General features: G+C 34.5%; 2 protein-coding genes and 1 pseudogene across 2 annotated transcripts; all 3 read left to right on the top strand.

Annotated features, from left to right (window-relative positions):
- The first annotated feature begins 7,749 nt into the window (after positions 1-7,749).
- On the top strand, positions 7,750-9,563 carry LOC113347644 (annotated as a pseudogene).
- Positions 9,564-11,015: 1,452 nt separating this feature from the next.
- On the top strand, positions 11,016-12,011 carry LOC113350999 (thebaine 6-O-demethylase-like). Its single transcript, XM_026595085.1, has 4 exons — positions 11,016-11,111; positions 11,250-11,333; positions 11,431-11,678; positions 11,921-12,011. The coding sequence occupies exons 1-4, from the start codon at positions 11,016-11,018 to the stop codon at positions 12,009-12,011; spliced, it is 519 nt and encodes a 172-aa protein (XP_026450870.1).
- A 3,434-nt stretch (positions 12,012-15,445) lies between these two features.
- On the top strand, positions 15,446-16,109 carry LOC113351000 (codeine O-demethylase-like). Its single transcript, XM_026595086.1, has 2 exons — positions 15,446-15,706; positions 15,870-16,109. Exons 1-2 carry the CDS (start codon positions 15,446-15,448, stop codon positions 16,107-16,109), a joined length of 501 nt encoding a protein of 166 aa, XP_026450871.1.
- Positions 16,110-19,784: the final 3,675 nt, after the last annotated feature.

The raw sequence follows: 19,784 nt of genomic DNA on the forward strand, positions 1-19,784 counted from the left end.
GGACAACATAAAAAAATAAAAGATTAAATGATATGGGTATTAGAAAACCTAATATTAGAGTAAAAATGAATAGAGAACAACCATATTTGAATATCTTTTAACTTCAAATATCCTAGAATATAATTGAAATCAAATTGCATATATGACCAAAAAATTTAGGCATGAGGCACCACCATTCTTTTATATGCTAAAAATGTAGATTTTGGTTATGAAAGGGATTAAGTTAAAAGAGAATTTAATTTTGAATAAAAGAAATGGTTTCACAGGGAAAAGTAACTCCAAAATAAATGACATTAAGAGGGTGGAGAGGAAATTCAAAAACTTATTAAATATGCGGCACAATCTAAATCACTATTTGGATGCTAAAAATGTAAATTGAAAATCTTAAATCTGTGGCTCAATCTCAACCCTTCTTTATATGATAAAAATATAGATTGAAAAACTTAAATCTAGACCGTCCTTTATGTGTCCCAAACGTAGATAACCGTCCATATGGAAAAATACCATTGTCCCTTATAATATAGACAAGGATATGTCCCGTGACATAACGACACGGGGCTATAAGTTGTTTTTGTGTTGGTTAGATTTTTTTTTCTTGTGAGATTATCAAGAGCTGAGCGTGGGAACCCTGGGGGAACTATAATCTTTCTCAAACTGAATTCGAAGCTTTGATCGATACTATTAACATCAACCGGATCGGTTTCTTGTTAAATGGCGATTAGGATGTCCACATGGATATACACTGACATATATACAGCAAAAAGTATATTTTTGTGATTAAGATATCCAACGTAAGTGTGTACACTGGGATCTGCACCCGTTTTCAATAATGGTAATTGAGATAACCATTCATTCATAGTTGATGCAAATAATACCGACAAACTTGAGAACCTAATGTCCCAAGAGGGAACACGTAGAAATTCCAGGTTTGAATAAAAGTAACTTGTTGATTGCATTCCAAATCACAAATGCAGTTCAGTCATCATTTAAATAGATTGTCATTTTGTGCTAAAAAAAAATTTAGTAATTTTTTTTTCGAAATTCAAAAAGTTGAATCTGAGTTGGGAATCCTTCTTTCATATCCTTAAAAAGTGTTATATATATATTAATTCTTGGAACCTCTAACAGTTTTAAAATACGAATACTGACTTTGTGCTTGTATCGATGTATAACTGGCATGGTTACACATTAGTAATACTTGACCTCATGGTAAAAAATTAATCGGTTGGGTAAATATAATTTACGACCATTAAACGTCAGCATTCTCTACAATATTTTAGGTTTGAGAGACGTTATACTGTAATATGAAACCTCTTGATAAAGAATGATAATTGTACATTTATGGTTTAAACTAACATATGAAAAACGTCCAGCTTACAGCGTCACAAAAAAAGTAAATACATAAAAATGTAAAACATTAAATCCTACAACATTCCCTTGGATATTAGTGATACGAAGCGTCCTTGAATCTTTCTTAGCGGTGAAAAATGATGCGCGTGATGATATTGCATATATCATATGCCAAATATGATTTTCCTTGCAAATCAATAATACAATCTTATTGTGTTAACTTAGTAGTGAAAGACTCGCATTAAATAAAATTGCATATCTAAACAAAAGAAATTTCCCCCTCTAATATGATACATGTATAAGAGAGTTTCTCCTTATCAGCATATGCGTTTGAGACCTAGAAGTAAATAAGAGACCCAATTTAAATATGAATGGTATGAAAACTTGGAAATGGAACTGATATTACACCTTAACCTAAGAGTACATAACAGATCTAAAACATCCATAATTTTATAATTTGCTAGTATAAAATGAACATGACAATACAATTGATTATTAAAATATTTTTTAAATCAACTTCTATAAAGTGTAAGATATTTGTACCGACTTTGGTTACTTGGTATCTTCAATGAAATAAAAGAAGCTCAAGTATTAGATGATATCCACATAGTAAAAGATAGGTAATGGATCAAGTATTAGTCATGGTATCTTTAGATAAAAAATGTAGATGTGTTCCTATGCACTAAGCTCTTTTAAACCAAGATAATCTTTAAAAAATTCGACAATTTAGTCATCGCAATCACATATGTGCATATGAACCACATCTTCTAGCAAAAATTAGACTTGTACCTTTCTAGAATACCAAAACTTCTTCATGTGCATCAATGATAAAATGCATGCGATGAAAATTTGTGTAGTCCCAACACATATAGATATAGTGGCGCATCACACAGAAAAAAATTATATTATTGTATTGCTCCCTAAACCGCTTTCTTCATTGCTTAAATAATCTCTTGAAATCAGAAAATGAAAGATCATAGGTGAGTTTCAATAAGCCAGTTCCGCGTTGCTTGTTTTGAGGCTTCTTAAATTTCAGTATTAACAAGATGGTTGACTATGTATAAAGAATTTAAGATGATCTTTTAAGAGAATATCTATATTTAGGTACCAACTGCATATAACCATTATTTGACCATGCATGAAGAATTTAAGATAAAAAGAAATACTCATTTTGTAAACCATCAAAAGGTTATAAATATGAAGAAATGCAATTTCAAGTTTCACATGATACAAAAAGTTTGAAGAATAACATACACACATAATCAAGAAACTTTAATCCATTGGATACGAACATGTACACGTCTCTAATCCAACAAAGAGTACGAACTCTGTAACAGCAGTAGTAATTTTGTTCTAGTGAAAAGTAACAAACATAAATTAAATTTCATAAATGACACAAATATTAGACGCGAGGCTCCCTTAATCCATTGATGTTAAACAAAAAATTAAAGAGAAAAGCTAACGAAAATTATCTCAATCAAGCAAAATAACAGAGAATCATACCTTGGAAATATAGTGGTGCAAAGGATGAAAAGCTAACAAAAATTAAAGAGAAAAGCTAACAAAAATTATCTCAATCAACCAAAATAAAAGAGAATCATACCTTGAGAGTAGAGTTGTGCAAAGGATGAATAGAGTTGTTAATTTAGAATAAAAGAAACGGATTGACATTAAATGAGAGGTATAACTCCCAAATAAATGACATTAAAAATCTACATTCATTGTCTTAAGTAAAATTAATATGTTAATTAATCTGGACCATTCTTTATATGCCTAAAATGTGAATTGAAAATCTTAAATATTTAGCTTAATCTGCACCATTCTTTATATGCCAGAAATGTAACTGAATAACTTAAATATGTATCTCAATTTGGGCCATCTTTTATGTGTTATTTAGCTCAATCTGGACTATTCTTTATATGGCAGAAATGTAATTGGATAACTTAAATATGTATTTCAATCTGGGCCATCCTTTATGTGTCCAAACTGTAGATCTCCGTTCTAATAGAAAAACACCATTGTCCCTTATAATATAGATATATAGTAAGATATTGATAAATTGCACTCACCGTTGTATTTTGTAATACCCATCAGCATGTACATATAATGGGACGTGAATGTTTATTTCCTCTGAGATTTGATTTTCCTTTTGGTTTGAACTGCAAATACTTTTTCCAGCCTTCTTCTTGATTCTGTCCATCCATAGCAAGTTACTTCCTGAAAAGGAAAAATCAGAAGGTAAGATTTCCCATTTTACACAGTAAAGCGATCGAACTAACAATACCTGGAAAGATAAGGTTTGTTCTCTCATTCCCTTTGGTACATCCACAAATAGTACCGAATAAAAAAAAAGTCACAAACTAATTGTTTCGTCTACGAAAAGACGCGGCTATTATTCCCCTAGCCAAAGCGCTTGCTTCTTCTCATATGAAAAACGCATTTCATCCCTTTCATGTTACTTTCTTTAACCTGCTATGCCACTATGGAATAGAAAAAAAAAAGTTATTTTTTGAAAGGGTAGCAACTTTTTAATCTAATTAGGGCCTGGGTCGTGAAACATGCACTTGATGCAAAAGGGTCAGAGACTAACTTTGACTGTCTAAATGTTTACTAGAATACCCTTTACCAAATAGCTAAATGACGTTATGTCCTAACTCTAGTTATAAACTTAACTGGGTTTATAACGTTTCTGAGTTTCTTAATCATCTTCTAAACAACTTCAGCCTTCAGGGAAGAAAAAAATCGTGTGAACGACCAATGTGGTTAATATTGGCTGATATGGTCGATATACCGGTGAAATATCGGATATCGTTCTGGAGCGATACGAGAAGCAATATATCGGCGTTACGATATCTTCCCTATAATATCGATCGATATGAGCCAGTACGAAATTTTAACAATAATCTGGTATTGGTAAATTAGTTGTTTTAGGTAAAGATTAAGGGTATTTTCTCGATAATATCGGCCGATATCTATAATGACTCGTATAATTTTGATTAAAATTGTAATATCCTTTTTTAATTACCATTTTAGGTAGTAAACTTTAAAATTGTTGAAGTTACTCTCCTGTTTCTAGTTTGAACTTGTTTAAAAATCAATTTAGGTAGTGAACTTTAAAATTATTGAAGTTATTTTTTTGTGTTTTTGATAAAATTAATGGTATCTATTGTATCTTAACAAAAAATGTTTGCTATAAAGTTATAGTTGTAAAATTTGGAACCGATATTATACAGATATTTCGACGATAATATCCTCGATATAAAGTCGTACCAGTGTGTCGGTCCCGTCCGAGATAAATTGATAACCGATATTAACTACATTGATATTAACTACATTGTGAACGACCTGGTTCTTCTGCTGCCAATAACTGAATCTTGAAGATAATGGTTAGAGATTTGCATTTATATCACTACCGAGTAACACTCTGTCGATCTTATTGATCTTGTCAACTCAACAAAATACAGGTATGCATTTAATTTAAAATCTAGGGTTTCTGAAATTTTGTATTTTTATCAAGAATTTTAGCATATAAATCATGTCGTGGTTACTAATTATTCTTACCCTGATGTGAATAATCATATAATGCTGATAACTACATATTAGTGGTGGTGAATCTACTTGATTTTACCATTTTTTTTAGGAAGGTGCGGTGGTGGTGGTGCAACTGATAGTGGTGGTGGTGCATCTGGATTCTAATTTCGTTGATCATGTTGACAGTTTCCATCCATCCCCATCTTTGTTTACTGGATTTGATTGGATACTTGGGTTAGTGACTGAATTTTGTTTAAAGTGATCGTTGTGTCATTAAACGAAGAGATGGTAGAATTAATAGCCGCAAATCTGAAATGTACAGTCCGTCCGTTCGTCCGTGCAAGATTTCACACGAGCAGGTGAACTGGGCGGCACGTGTAACTTATGGGTGAAACACCAACTGACGATGTAACTTTGTTAGTGGAAGTTAACTTCACCTTATTTATAAAGTCAATTAACAGGCCACTTGACGGTCTCCCGTTGGTCTACGATCCTATGCATCAAATGCATCTTTTAGGACCCAGGCTCTAATTAGATTATAAAGTCACGACCCTTTTACAAAATATCTTAAAAAAAAATACTGAAAGAATCATGGAAAAGGATACAATCAATGGATTTTTAATTTCAATGCCTATTGAAAAATATGATTTGATTATTTTCGTCTGTAAAATGCTTACATATCGAAAGAATGTGGGCATGGACAAAATCAACTTAAGTGTAAGTTATTAACATACAAATAGAAATCTATAATCCACGTAAAACTAACTGAAACCAAATAGGTTACTTACAACACGAGGATGAATGTTTCACAGTTGGTGTCCCAATGTTTCTTGATAAGAAAGACAGTCGGATCTGTTTTTTTTAACTTTCTTTAGCTTTTTAGGAAAGGATTTGTCGTGGTAGCTTGTGAAGATAATTTACTTTGTGAGGAGTAAAAGAAAGACCGACCGATTTTTCTTTTTATAGAAATTGACCAATAAGAGCATCTCCAACGTGACCTTGCTATGGTAATTTTGGGAAGACATTCTGGTAATATGTGGCAACAAGATTTCCTTAATAAAAGGAACTTTAAGAATTTCATCTACAGTGAAGTCTTTTCAAAATACAATATTGATTAGGGAAAAGTTAATTACACGTCTTCTTCACTTCCTTGAAGTGGACCTCTAAATCTAGAGGATGAGTTAGAGGATGTTGCTTTAACCACCTCTCCATATCATCTTCACATCCTACCCCAAGTTTCGGCTGGAGAATGATTTTTGCTAAAAAGTGAATATATCATACGTGGCCCAGAAAATAGGAATTCTAAAGAGTCTCGTTGAAGATGCCCTAAGTGTCTTTTCAATCTTTCTGTACACAATAACTAACAGTAGTGTCTTCCCATTATCAAAACAAACGTAACCATTTAGCGTCTTTTTGTAATAACCATCAGAATGTTTGCAAAATTCGTATCTTTTCAGAATAGCAACTTGTGGTTCCCCATGTCAGCAAAATCATTCTCATTTAAGAAGAATTGATTGATTGCATCTATTGAACATTTGAAAGTTTTGATGAAGGTAATCGTATCTTTTTAAGTGACTGTTGGAAACTTGGAGTTGGCTGTTGTACCCTTTAAACGTTAAGTGGCTGTTGGGGTTGCCTACTGGGTAGTGATTTAGAGGACAGCCAGTCAGATAGCGGTGATATGGATACTCAGTGCTTAGGTGGCTTCATCAAATTCAAGAATGATTGTGGAAACGACACATGACGTTTTTGGGGTCTCCTATTATAAAGAAAGATATGCTCCCTCCATCCAAAATTAATTAAGCTATTTGGTTTTAAGCTTTCTCCACTAAATAATTGAGTTATTTCACTAATCAAGAGGTTATTTCTTAAATATACTTTTAATTGATTATTGTTACTATAAGAAATATGTACAATTTGATAGACATGTTTATACTCGTTATGCAGGTGTTTTAAAATGCTTTCCAACAATATAAAATTTACGAAAAACCGTGGTATAATCTAAGAGATAAATCATTTCTAAGTTTTACTATTTATTATATATGAGGGTATAATTGTAAAAAAATACTTAAACATAGCCCCTTTCCTCCTTCCCTTAAAATTTGTGCAAACTACAAATAGTTCAATTAATCTTGGACGGAGGAGGAAGTATATACTCCCCTGTTTTTGGGAAATAAAATACTTTTACTTTTTCAATTTGGCCTTTTTAAATTCACGAGACTAAGACATATCACTACAAAATAAATTCGATCACTATGCCAGTTTTGGGGTTACTTAGTAAATTCAGGGTCGTAGTGACAAATTAGTAGTTTTTGATAATGAATCTCATTTCATTAGATCAAGTTCTTCATTTATCAGCAGAAACAAAATAAGCTTCATCTTTATTTATTTTCACTCATTTATTAGCAATTCTGCGGGTAACGGATGGACATACTGGATTGCTGCATTTTGGATTTTTGCAGTTTCAATCTTAGTAAGTAAACTGTTGACAGCGAGATTTTTCCTAGTTAAATTCGTTGATACGGATTTGCGGTCCTAGTAAATGATTAATCAGAATTTATGTTGTCTTAATTGATTTTATTTGGTTTGAGTTCTGTCATCTGTTTTGATTTACAAGCAGTACCGCAGTAGGTTTTTGAATCTTCCTCCTAGCTAGTTTTTGTGAAAAACTTAGCAAACACTCTAGAGTCTAGACCCGCACGAGTTGCTAGAGCCACCGAGTTTCTAGTTGAGTGAGTGAGCATGTAGGATAGGAATTTGTAAATGTATAAAGTAGCTTTCTTCTTAAATAAAAAATGTTGCGTAAGACTAATATATTTAGTGGGAATCATTTGTTCATTAATAATTAACAAATAAAAGCATCGATGGTGGAATCATAGTACGACCACAAAAGTAAACAAATCACCTGAGAGTTCAGACTGAATTTATGTTCTGGTACAGAGGAGGTTCATCAATCTTAATTAGGAGGCCGGCTATTTGTAAAATTAATGGAGACTCCAAAAAAAATAAAGCTTCCTGGTTCTCTGATTGTACCTTGTGTTCAGGAGTTGGCAAAACAATCGCCTGCAGAAGTCCCAGATCGATACATACGCAAAGATCAGGACCCAGTGACTAACGTATCTGGTGGATCTATAATAGATCAAGCGATACCTGTTATCGATTTGCAGAATTTACTATCTCCAGAACCCTTCACAGGAGAGTTAGAATTGGAGAAGCTTCACTCTGCTTGCAAAGATTGGGGTTTCTTTCAGGTAAGCAACGATTCAGTTATGACTGTGCATAGTAATTTAGATTTATATGTCGTGAAGTGACGAATTTGAATGAGTTTTGGTCTGGCTTTATGAGTTCGTATTTAAAAAGTAATCAGAATTTATGATGTATTGTAGGTGGTAAACCATGGGGTTGACTTTTTATTGGTGGAGAAAGTGAAATCAGAAATTCAAGATTTTCTTCAATCTCCCAATGGATGAGAAAATAGAATTTTGGCAGGAAGAAGGAGATACGGAAGGATTTGGACAAATGTTTGTTCAATCAGAAGACCAGAAACTTGAATGGGGAGATTTGTTTTTCATGTTCACTCTACCCCAGCATATGAGGAATCCTAGGCTGTTTCCCAAACTCCCTATACCTCTCAGGTTACTTCTTTCTCTTGTTTGCTTGCAGGATATACGATCTAATTCTGATATCTGCGTATTCCCATTTCTATACAATATTACAAATTTATAATTCTACTAGTAAAGTGAGGGATGAGGTGAGTTGTGATGTTATTTATGGTTCTTTAACTGGCCAGTTCATCTATTCATGCAGGGAGACAATCGAATCCTATTCATTGGAGTTGAGTAAACTAAGCCTGACCCTCATTAAGTTGATGGGAAAAGCTCTACAGATGGAGGATAGGGTCATGGAAGATTTTTCTGGTGACTGGAGACAAGCAATGAGGATGAATTATTATCCTCCTTGTCCTCAACCAGACCAAGTAATTGGCTTAGCACCACACTCAGATACTGGTGCTGTAAACATCCTCCTTCAACTCAACGAAGTAGACGGACTAGAGATTAAAAAAGAAAAGATGTGGGTTCCCATAAAACCTCTACCCAATGCCTTTGTAGTGAACCTTGGAAATATTTTGGAGGTAAAGTTAGTTAATGAAATTGAAATGTTTAAGTCCACGGCATGTCTAAAATTTTTGTCCACAACTACGAGTATGGGTGTTGAATATTAAGTATTTCGTGGTTTCTTTTGGCAGATAAAGAGCAATGGTATTTACCGTAGTGTGGAGCACCGGGCAACAGTAAACTCAACAAAGGAGAGGCTTTCAGTTGCGACATTTCAGAACCCTAAACTAGACATGGAAATAGGTCCGGCACTTAGCACGATCACAACACAGAGACCTGCCCAGTTCAGGACAGTGATGTATGCGGATTATTTGAAGAAATTAATTGTTTATAAACCTGATGGAAAATCATTCCTTAACTCCTTGAGGATATGAGAATGTGATGAAGACGATAACTTGCTTGTATAACTCCTATTTATGAGTATATAGTGTTTTCATGAAAGAATGTTGTTGCTTTACTGAACTTTGGTACTGTATGAAGTATTGCATATAAATTTGAGACCAGAGAAGTTCCGATATTTCCCTACTTTATTTTTTGTGCATCCTTTAGCTGCATCGATATCACCTTATAGATAACTAGCCAATGTTCATTAGCTTACGTGGGTTAAAGTCTTCCATCACACTTTGTTTTTAGGTTCTTCCATTCATTCTGATAACATTATTGATATTTTATTGGAAAATCTTCCTTCTTATACATGGATGTGATCTGATCCGTTTCTGCTTTGTATCAGTCCAACCAACTCTTTGTCTTGGCACTTAATTAATTACTATAGTCTAATACTAAATATTAACCGAGACCTATGATTTTTCTAAAGATCACATATTGAAATACTGAATCAATCTTTCTTAAGCATCAGTACAAGCTTAAAACTTTAAATTCTGGCTAAAACTGCAGAAGGATGATCGTCACGAAACTATTAGCAAAATGATCATTACTTTCATAAGGAGGATCAGATAGACAACCATTGCTTCAATCTATAAAATTCATTTACTATGAGCAAAGATGGATAATCCAACCTTTGTTCTGATACCAACCGTCGGACTTTCATCATGCTCCTAAAATATTCTAAGCATGAACAGCGGGATCCGGGGTTATCAAGTTTTCTACTACAAGAATTTAATTACAAACAAGTGGTCGAACATACCTTAATTGAGACGAAATTTCCTTCGCCAAATTCAAGCATCTATTGATGATGAGGCAGCCACTAATATGGCAAGGAATAATTCTTCTTCATCTATTGTTGTTTATTACAGTAGAGCCATGCTTACCATCAAAGCAAAATCTTCAACTAATAAGTTAAATAACAACCTCGTTACAAGAACCGTCATTCCCGATTGTTAGATGAAATACGTCAATGAATTTCTTTCTGAAGCTCAATTGATGTTGCTTTGGATCAGTTGGCCACAAATGCTAATGCTAACAACTTGAGAGTAGAGGTTCTAATTCTCGCTTTAGAGTTTCTTAATTTCTTGTAAAGAAAAAATAAATCCAATTAATAGTCTAAGATTATATAGTCTTTTGCACCTTGCTTGTTTGTGAAATTATGTTTATGGGATGCAAAATGATACAAGACACGCAAAATTCATGGGAATTGCTGGAAGATGTCGACTTGAACCCATAATGATACTCTTATCATGCATGGCATTACTAGTGCACTGTCTTGTGGATCTCGTGTAACGGATGGTGGATACATCATTCGTCCGTACGAATGCAGGCGCATGCATGTGCCACATTAGTTGTCAAGAACTGTTGAATATGGTTTTTTCATTCGAGAAATAAATTACGTATGATTCTCACGTTATACTTCTTGGTTGATGAGCATGTAGTGTACGATATGAGCTGTGAACTAATTTTTTAATCCGGAAGTAGCTAGCTTGTCTATAGGGTGTCCTTTCAGTCTCGGAAGAAAGGATTGGTAATAAAGAAAGCAAATCAAAAAGTCGATGGGAATACGTAGTGAAATAAAAATATAGACAACCCACTGGACAGAGTGAATGAGTTGATCATATTCTGATATAGATGACAAGGAAGTTCCTGAATCTGACGAGCATGTTATTTGGAGAATTCATGGAAATGGAGATGCGTAAACCAGCAAAGCTAGGTGGTTCTTTTTTGGTACCCAGTGTTCAGGAGTTGGCCAAACAATCGCCTGCATAAGTCCCAGCTCGATACATACGCAATGATCTGGAGCCTTTGACTGACCTCTCTAGTGCATCTTTGACGGGTCAAACGATACCTGTTATCAATTTGCAGAGTTTATTATCACCAGAACCCTGCATTGGTGAGTTAGAATTGGGGAAGCTTCACTCTGCTTGCAAAGATTGGGGTTTCTTTCAGGTATATGACTATTTCAATTGTAGTTCGGTGTAATAATTCAGTTTGTAGTGTCTTGCTAATGATACCTGGAAAATCATGCCAACTTCTTGTGATGTAGGTGGTAAACCATGGTGTTGACATTTCATTGTTGGAGAAAGTGAAAACAGAAATTCAAGATTTCTTCAATCTCCCGATGGATGAAAAAAAGAAGTTTTGGCAGGAAGAAGGAGATGTGGAAGGATTTGGACAAATGTTCGTTCAATCAGAAGACCAGAAACTTGATTGGGCAGATATGTTTTACATGCTTATTCTTCCTCGACATAAGAGGAATCCGCAGCTATTTCCCAAACTCCCTCTACCTCTCAGGTTATTTGGTTTTCTCATGATTTTATTATGGTATTTGTGTAAATTTTTAGAGGTTAGTCTACCTATTTGGCTTTCGTTGGATTTTCTCGATAAGCTTTTTCCAAAATAAAAATAAGGGTTAAAGGACAAAATGCCCCAAAATCGACCCCCTAGATTTGAAAATGCCCCGGACGTTGGGCAAGAAATCAAAATGCCCCAAAATCGTATCAAAATGCCCCATTCTGTTATGTTTTCCGTTTCAGAGCGTTAAGTGGTCAAATGCGTAAGCATGTGGCCCGCACGTGGAAATCGATTGACATTTATACCCTTCTGTCCACCAAGATGAAAATCTAGGGTCGTATTTTCGTCATTTACTGAGATTGCGACACGTGTCGATTACAAAAATGGACGGCGAGAGATTTTGGGTTTTACATTTACCGATTTTTTTTTAAATGACCACGATGTCCTATTAGCTAGGATCTCGACACGCGGAACATCCTAGCTAATCAACGACTAGATTTTCCGACCGTTGTGAGATTCCGACCATTGTAATAACAGTCATTTTTTTTTGTCTCCCCTGACTTATAAATTGTGAAGATGATCCAACCAAAAATCAGTAAAAAAAATTTTTTTCTTCATAATGGCTGCTACATCAAGCCAGGAATGTGAGATGTGCAACGAAAGAAATCATCGATCAATTGATTGTCATTGGATATACACAAGGTGTAAATTAGTTCCTTGTAATGGTATTTATACATCATAAACCAATTTTCTTCAGTTTCACTCATACAAATCATCATACATAAAGGAAATACCCCATTCTGAGCATCTATACCTGTTGCTGAAAGCATCACACCACCAAACTTACCAGTTAGGTGAGCTCCATCTAACCCAATAACCATTCTACAACCATTCATAAAACTTTTTATCTGTGCATTATACGCCAAAATGAGACTCTCAAATCTGTTATCTTTATCATCTTTGGACCAGCTGAAATGACCTATGCTCCTTGGGTTCAATGAGGTAGCAGCAATGACCAGTTGTGGTGTTTTTTTGTAACAAGTCTCAAATGTTCCATCCCTTTATGACACATAAAAACCCAATCTTCATAATTCATCTGTTCTTGTGTTTCTTCTTCTTCACTATCATCTCCACTCTCATCCTCACTTTCATCTTCACCATCCTCTTCCTCATCATAGTCCTTAAAGAGAAAGTCAGGCATGTCATCAGGATGACACTCATCTTGATGTACATTAGGCAAATTCACCCGGTCATCTTCATACCCCTGTACATGGTTGGCTGCAACAGATTCCTGTGTAGGAATGATTGGAGTGAACCACAGTCTTACCAAATCATCTTTATTTGGTTTACCTTTATTCCAAAATGAAATAAACATTTCCTCTGATTCACACTTATCACATGCATTCCCTTCTTCATCATTAAATAAAAACAGTTCAAGTGCAGAATTCATACCATGTGCATTCACCATCTGTCTCTTTACTATAGCCGTAAAAGCATGTCCACTGGTACCAGCTTTACAACCAAGAAAATACAAGTCTTTAAACCTGCCACCTATATCTGTTAACCAGAAATTCCTATCCTCACTCCCCATTCTGAAACAGTTAACAATAATGAAACAAATCAATTAAAATGGCATATACATTATCTAATACAAATGGCAATGCTCTTGTATAAAATTTACAAGTCCATTACAAATGGCAATGCAGATGACAGTGTAACACATCAAATACAAGACTGGTTTTTTGTTTTTTGGTTAAGCCCATTTTTTTTGATTAAGCCCATTGCAAGTGAGAACTGCAATGCATACAGAATGCTGATAAGCCCATTGTATTTGAGCTTCAAATACTGATAAGCCCATTGTTGTTTGAGCTTCAAATATGGATAAGTAATACATAGGTAATGCTGATAAAACAAGATATTTCACCTAACTTCAGCTTCAAATATGGATAAGCAGCAGGAACAAGGATATATAGCTTCAAATATGGATAAGCATTTAATCAACATATAAACCATGCACTTCAAATATGGATTAGCATAACAATCAAGTTCATTTTTTAGTATAACAAATTGGCATGTCAATAAGATGAAACAAACAACATGTCACAACACTTCAGCTCCACCCTGACTACAACAACATCACCCAACTATGTTAATGTCCATTTCCATTCTAGTTAACACAGTTCACAATCACAGTGATATTGAAAAGAGTAATAATAGCTCAAGAAGCTCATGCTTATACATTAAACCAATTGCTCCACCTTGACTACAACACAATTCAACATCACCACACAATCAATCAATTTTACAGTTATAATAGCTCAAATAGCTCATGCTTCTACACCATCACAGTAATAATTTCCATTTTAGCTCAAATAGCTCATGCTTATACAGTAATAATAGCTCTGCAATTTTAATTTTGTTCCCTAATAAAATTACAAATGGGGCTTTTACAGTAATCCCCAAATTCAATTATCCCCTAAAAATTGAAAACCCCCAAATTATAATCCCCAAATTCGTCAAACCCTAATTTTCCTCTACTACAGAAACCCTAAATCATAAAACCCCAAAAAAATCGTAAATCGAGAAACCCATCCTACAGAACCCAAACCCTAAATCGTAAAACCAAAAAAATTTGAAGGAAGTTACCCAATTCGTCTTCCTGTCTCTCAATCTCTCACCGTCTTCCTGTCTCTCACCGTCTTCCTGTGTACATTGTCTTCCTGAAGCTCATCGCCATCCTGTCTATCAATCTCTCTCTGAAACGTTGAAGAACAATGGTGAAAACCCTTGCTCGTAATCAAAATACAAAACAAAAGTTAGGTTAACTTTTACCTGTTCTTCACCTGTCCACGAACACCTTGCCTTGCATCCAATCCGTCTAATCGAGCAAGATCTTCTCTTCTTCTTCCACCCTCTCAATCTCTTATGGGTTCTCTCCTCACTCGCCTGTCTCTCTCAGCCTCTCTCTCTATCTCTGGTCTGTGTGGTTTAGGTTCGACAGGAGGAAGATAAGATCTGGTGCACACGTACGAACCACACGGGTGGAACAGGTGCCGATTAAGGTGCACGTGTCGGGACCTTGGATGCCCACGTGTCATCGATTTTGGGGCACACGTGTCAAAGAGACTTACACGCTTCGTTGGGATAAAGGACAAAAAAGACATTTCACCTAACAGTTGACTAGTCAAAGGAAATCAAAATGCCCCATTTTGACCAAAATAGAGAAAACTAACGGAATGGGGCATTAACTCATCTTGTATAACTCGTAATTAAAGATATCCGGCTAGAAATATTTTTCCCCTTAGCGGATATCTGGTTGTCGCACTACCGAACTACATTATTGAATGACTTACCAAAGATTATTGCTGCTGCATTTAGAATTTTTGCGGTTTCCCCACATCTCATTAAGTAGTATGAATATTGCTTAATATTATTTGGTTTTGATGCACAACTAAGCTCTGTAATTATCATATGTTTTGACTAACGTTATGGGGCAAATAGCTTTCTGGCATGGCCCTAGTAACAATTAATTAGCAATGGGATTCGTAGGTGGATACAGATGTTTGTTTATTTTTTTAATAAAAAAAAATGCTAATTGTCTAAAGTAAAGCCTTTCATCGTAGGAAGAGACGACTAGTAATTAAAAAGGAAAAAAAAAGTATAAAGCAAAACGTCAGTGGGATTGTAGTGCGATCAAAAGACGAATACATTATTAGAGAGAGTGTTACAGAGTTCATATTCTGAATCTGATATTATTAGGAAAATATATGGAGACACTAAAACCAGTGAAGCTAGGGAGTTCTTTGATTGTACCTAATGGTCAGGAACTGGCCAAACAATCGCTTGAAGAAATATACGTACGCAATAATCAGGACACGTTGATCACTGACCTCTCTAGTCTGTCTTTGATAGATCAAACAGTACCTGTTATTGATTTGCAGAAATTACTTTCTCCAGAGCCAGTACGCACTGGAGACTTGGAATTGGACAAGCTTCACTCTGCTTGCAAAGAATGGGGTTTCTTTCAGGTTTATGTATCACACTCCCAACTATAATTCTGTATGGTAATTTCTTTATCTGTCGGTTGACGTCGGAATCAAGATGCTGATTAGTTATGGCCTTGTTTTAAATTATTAGTATCGTTATTGGACTTTATTCTTTTAATTATTATTAAGAAGTAATTTGATGTAGGTGGTAAACCATGGAGTTGACATTTTATTGGTAGAGAAAGTGAAATCAGAAATTCAAGGTTTCTTCAATCTCCCAATGGATGAGAAAAAGAAACTTTGGCAGGAAGAAGGAGATATGGAAGGATTTGGACAATTCGTTGTTCAGTCAGAAAACCAAAAGATTGATTACTGGGGAGATATGTTTTTCATGCTCAATCTTCCCCAGCATAGCGGGCCATTGGCCAATAATGTTGGCCATTGACCAACATTTTTTGGATATGTTTTTTTGGAAATTTCCTCCAGCAGCATATGAGGAAGCCGAGGCTATTTTCCAAACTCCCACTACCTCTCAGGTTACCTATTTGTGGTCTCTTTTGATCTCAGCATATTTTGAAAGGAAAATTTGCTATTTGGTCCTAAGTCCATATACTTAGTTATAGTAGGGTCCAATCGGAATTTTTTATTATCCGGAGGTCCAAATTTAATTAAAACATGGAAATGACTGGAATACCCATCGTTTCCAAACGTGTGTACTAACACGCCTCCTAATATCATTAGATATTCTTCTCTCTCTCTCATAGAAAACCCAATCTCTGTGTTATTCCTCTCTCTTCGTTTTTCATTTCTCTTCTCTGTTCTAAGAGAAATTCTTGTGTTTCAATCAGAGAATCACAAACCAAAAGCGTAGATTTCGATCTAAGAGAAACCAATACTCAAAAATCCAAAAAGATTTCGATTTTCCAACTTATATCAATATTTTTTTCTAGATCTATGAAGATAGCTACGCTCTCATATAAGAAGAAGATGATTACGAAGAATCACCAACACCAAAAACCAAATCAACGAGCAAAAAATAAAATATGAGTACTAAAATCAATAGCAGAAAAAGGTATGAATCATTAGTACATATATGTTGTACTGAAAAAATCTTTAACCAATATGATACATCACTGTGTATAAGTTGGTTTTTTAGCCTTTGACTGTTCAAATCACCAGTACATAACTTAAAAACTGATGAAAATCATCATAAGTGACGTACGGTTTGGGTTTGTGTTTCTGGCACATAGATTTGCGAGTACATAAGTCAAAAACTGTTGACTAACAATCAAAGACATGCGGTGTGTTTTTATTTGTATTGACAACATATATCCAACGATACATATATACAATATTGAGGTAAAAAAACACTATGTTGTTTATTTTTGGTTGATGAGATAATGATCCGCCAGTACATATCTCTAGTACTTATGAAATAGGTTTTTTTACGCTTTCATTGGATTTAGGAACTATGAACATCAAGTACATAACTCACATACTGAATAGTAACCATTATTATGCTTTCACATGTGATTTTGGGTGTTTTAGGCATATGAGTATGCAGTACATAAGGGCAATACTGATTATGTAACATTGGTTATGCTTCTATATAAGATTGTTTGTGTTTCTTGCACATAGATTTACCAGTACATAACTCAAAAACTATCGAATAACAATCAAAAGTGACATGAGGTATTTTCTTTCATTCTTCTTTTCGCTGCACACCAATACATATATGTTGTATTGAGGTATAACCGTGCCTTTGTACTCTAAAATCATTAAGTTGGTTTATGAGATAATAATCTTGGGTATGCAGTACATAAGGCCAATACTGATGAATGTTTTTATGCTTCCATATATGATTGTGTTTAAGGAACATTGTTTAATTTCAAAATGGTGGTGGACAACAAGTAGTGGTGATGGTGGTGGCGGCGGTGAAGGATTCAGGATGGAAGATTTGTAAATGTGTTAAATTTGTATAATTTTTCTTCATTTATGTCCTATATTCTTTCTTTGTTTGTTTTAATCATGATGTGGATTTTGGTTGCCACTATACTGGCAATTGTTGATTAAACAAAATAAAGCTAGTTTAATTTCTATGATTCTGCTAATTCCGGGAAAAAAAACAAGATCGATTATACATCATGATCAATAGTGATACTAAAAAAAAATCAGATTTTATTAAATTTGATAGACAACGAATAACCGACAGGAACATCAGTTACAATTAGATTCTCTTTTCTTAAAGTGGAGACAAAATTACATGAGATCACCGAACCCTGAACCAATGACCTATTAATTACAATAAACTAGACTAAGATAGTACAAATCACATGGTGTATAAATTGAATTAATGCAATTAATATGAGACCTCTCACAAATATATAAACTTTGAAGGATTCAGGTCTATTCTACATTAATGCATCATGAATCCAAGAGTATTCTCGCAGGGAAAGTAGAGCAACTCTATGTTCAGGACTTAAATGTTTGTTGAACATCACCCTCAGTTTGTGTTCAACAACAAAGATTGCAGAGTCGCATAATATTGATGAGCTGAATATTACCACTGCCTACTGCATCAAACACAACTCTGCAGGGAAAAACAACATGTTCTCTATCAAAATAATAGTGCAACAACAAGCCAAGCAGTTCCCTATATTTATGGGTTAAAATCGAAATATAAATAGAAGCACTTATGAACAATGTTTGGATACTGATTTTCTATGGAGTGCAAAGTTATACACCGAGAAATAACATAGTACAACGTTTATACACTGATAAAATAACATTGTACATCGTTTATACACTGATTTTATCTGGAGTCCAGAGTTTATACACTGTCCAGAAATTGATACGATCCTCAAATGTCAAAAGTCTGCATAGTACATATAAATTTCATTAGCAAAACTCGTACCTGTCAATCTATGCGGTCCTCAAATCATCACAATTTTGTGCCCATCCATCCACAATGACCGAATAAGCTTCCTTCCGCCGCAGAACAGATGCAAATAATACTGCCAAACAATGGTGTTACACTAATTTATTAGGGATGCATAGATTGCCAAACAATGGTGTTGACTAATTTGTACGAACTGTTGCACAAACAACGAAACTTTAGAAAATAAATCATACAAATACCATGTTGTGAACCCTGGATTTGTGTTTGCGCTATTTAACACCAACTTTCTCTGAGGTGCAGCATCTATGCACTATGATTTTTCATTAATTTAACAAACAAAATAAATAAACAACTGTAAACAAAATGATGTAACCATTATATTCCAGCAACATGTTACCACAAAGAACAAACAATTCATCTGAATATTAATGTTTTCATTTAATTGGACATAACACTGGGTCTGGAAGCATTACATTGCCATGGATCCATGTTGCCAAAATATGGTGCACCCAAAATGTATTCAATTCATTCTCAGTATATCAAATATGCACTCAATTAATTCATTCTTAATATGTTAAAAACCACACTCAATCTCAACAATCAATACCTATTTTCATGCACAGATCAAAACAAAGCAATCCAAAAATTAAATCAACTATACTTACATTCGTATTTCTTCTCAAGTTCACCAGTAAGATGTCTCTTCACAAAAGTAGTCTCCTCCTGTTAGGTATCAAACACAACCAAGAGCAATTTCTATCAGTATGCGATATATGTACTGAAGATTCATGAACTACATATCAATTGTATCACAATACAAGTGACGGGTCTGTGTAAAGTAAGAGAATCGAAACACATAGTACAATATTTCATATGTGTGTGGATGATTATGCACTGATTCGGTAGTGTGAAGACGGGTATGCAGTAAGAAGAAAAATTACTTCGAGATAAAATCCAGTATAGTTGTTATGCATTACTCAAAAATCCAGTACAGTTCTTATGTACCTTATATGTTTTCCATGTTTTATTCTAGTTTCGAACATACTACATTGGGTAGTAGAATCTAACAGAATCCATATATATACTTATGGATGAAACAACAACAAATGAAAAAGTCCAAAGCAGTTCGCATCAGTATGCCACATATGTACTGCTGATTCATGAACTAAAACAACTGCATGGAATGAATCTATAAAAAAAAATATAATCGAGAGAGTATTA

The sequence above is a fragment of the Papaver somniferum genome, chromosome 2 (assembly GCF_003573695.1).
Source record: "Papaver somniferum cultivar HN1 chromosome 2, ASM357369v1, whole genome shotgun sequence".
Classification (NCBI taxonomy): domain Eukaryota; kingdom Viridiplantae; phylum Streptophyta; class Magnoliopsida; order Ranunculales; family Papaveraceae; genus Papaver; species Papaver somniferum.

Bases quoted from the DNA above. Each gene is read 5' to 3' on its own strand.
- LOC113351000 (XM_026595086.1), top strand. From the start codon at position 15,446: ATGGAGACACTAAAACCAGTGAAGCTAGGGAGTTCTTTGATTGTACCT. The intron at 15,707-15,869 runs GTTTATGTATCA...AATTTGATGTAG, and splicing joins AAGAATGGGGTTTCTTTCAG to GTGGTAAACCATGGAGTTGA.
- LOC113350999 (XM_026595085.1), top strand. From the start codon at position 11,016: ATGACAAGGAAGTTCCTGAATCTGACGAGCATGTTATTTGGAGAATTC. The intron at 11,112-11,249 runs GTACCCAGTGTT...ATCAATTTGCAG, and splicing joins AGCTAGGTGGTTCTTTTTTG to AGTTTATTATCACCAGAACC. The intron at 11,679-11,920 runs GTTATTTGGTTT...TTTCCGTTTCAG, and splicing joins AAACTCCCTCTACCTCTCAG to AGCGTTAAGTGGTCAAATGC.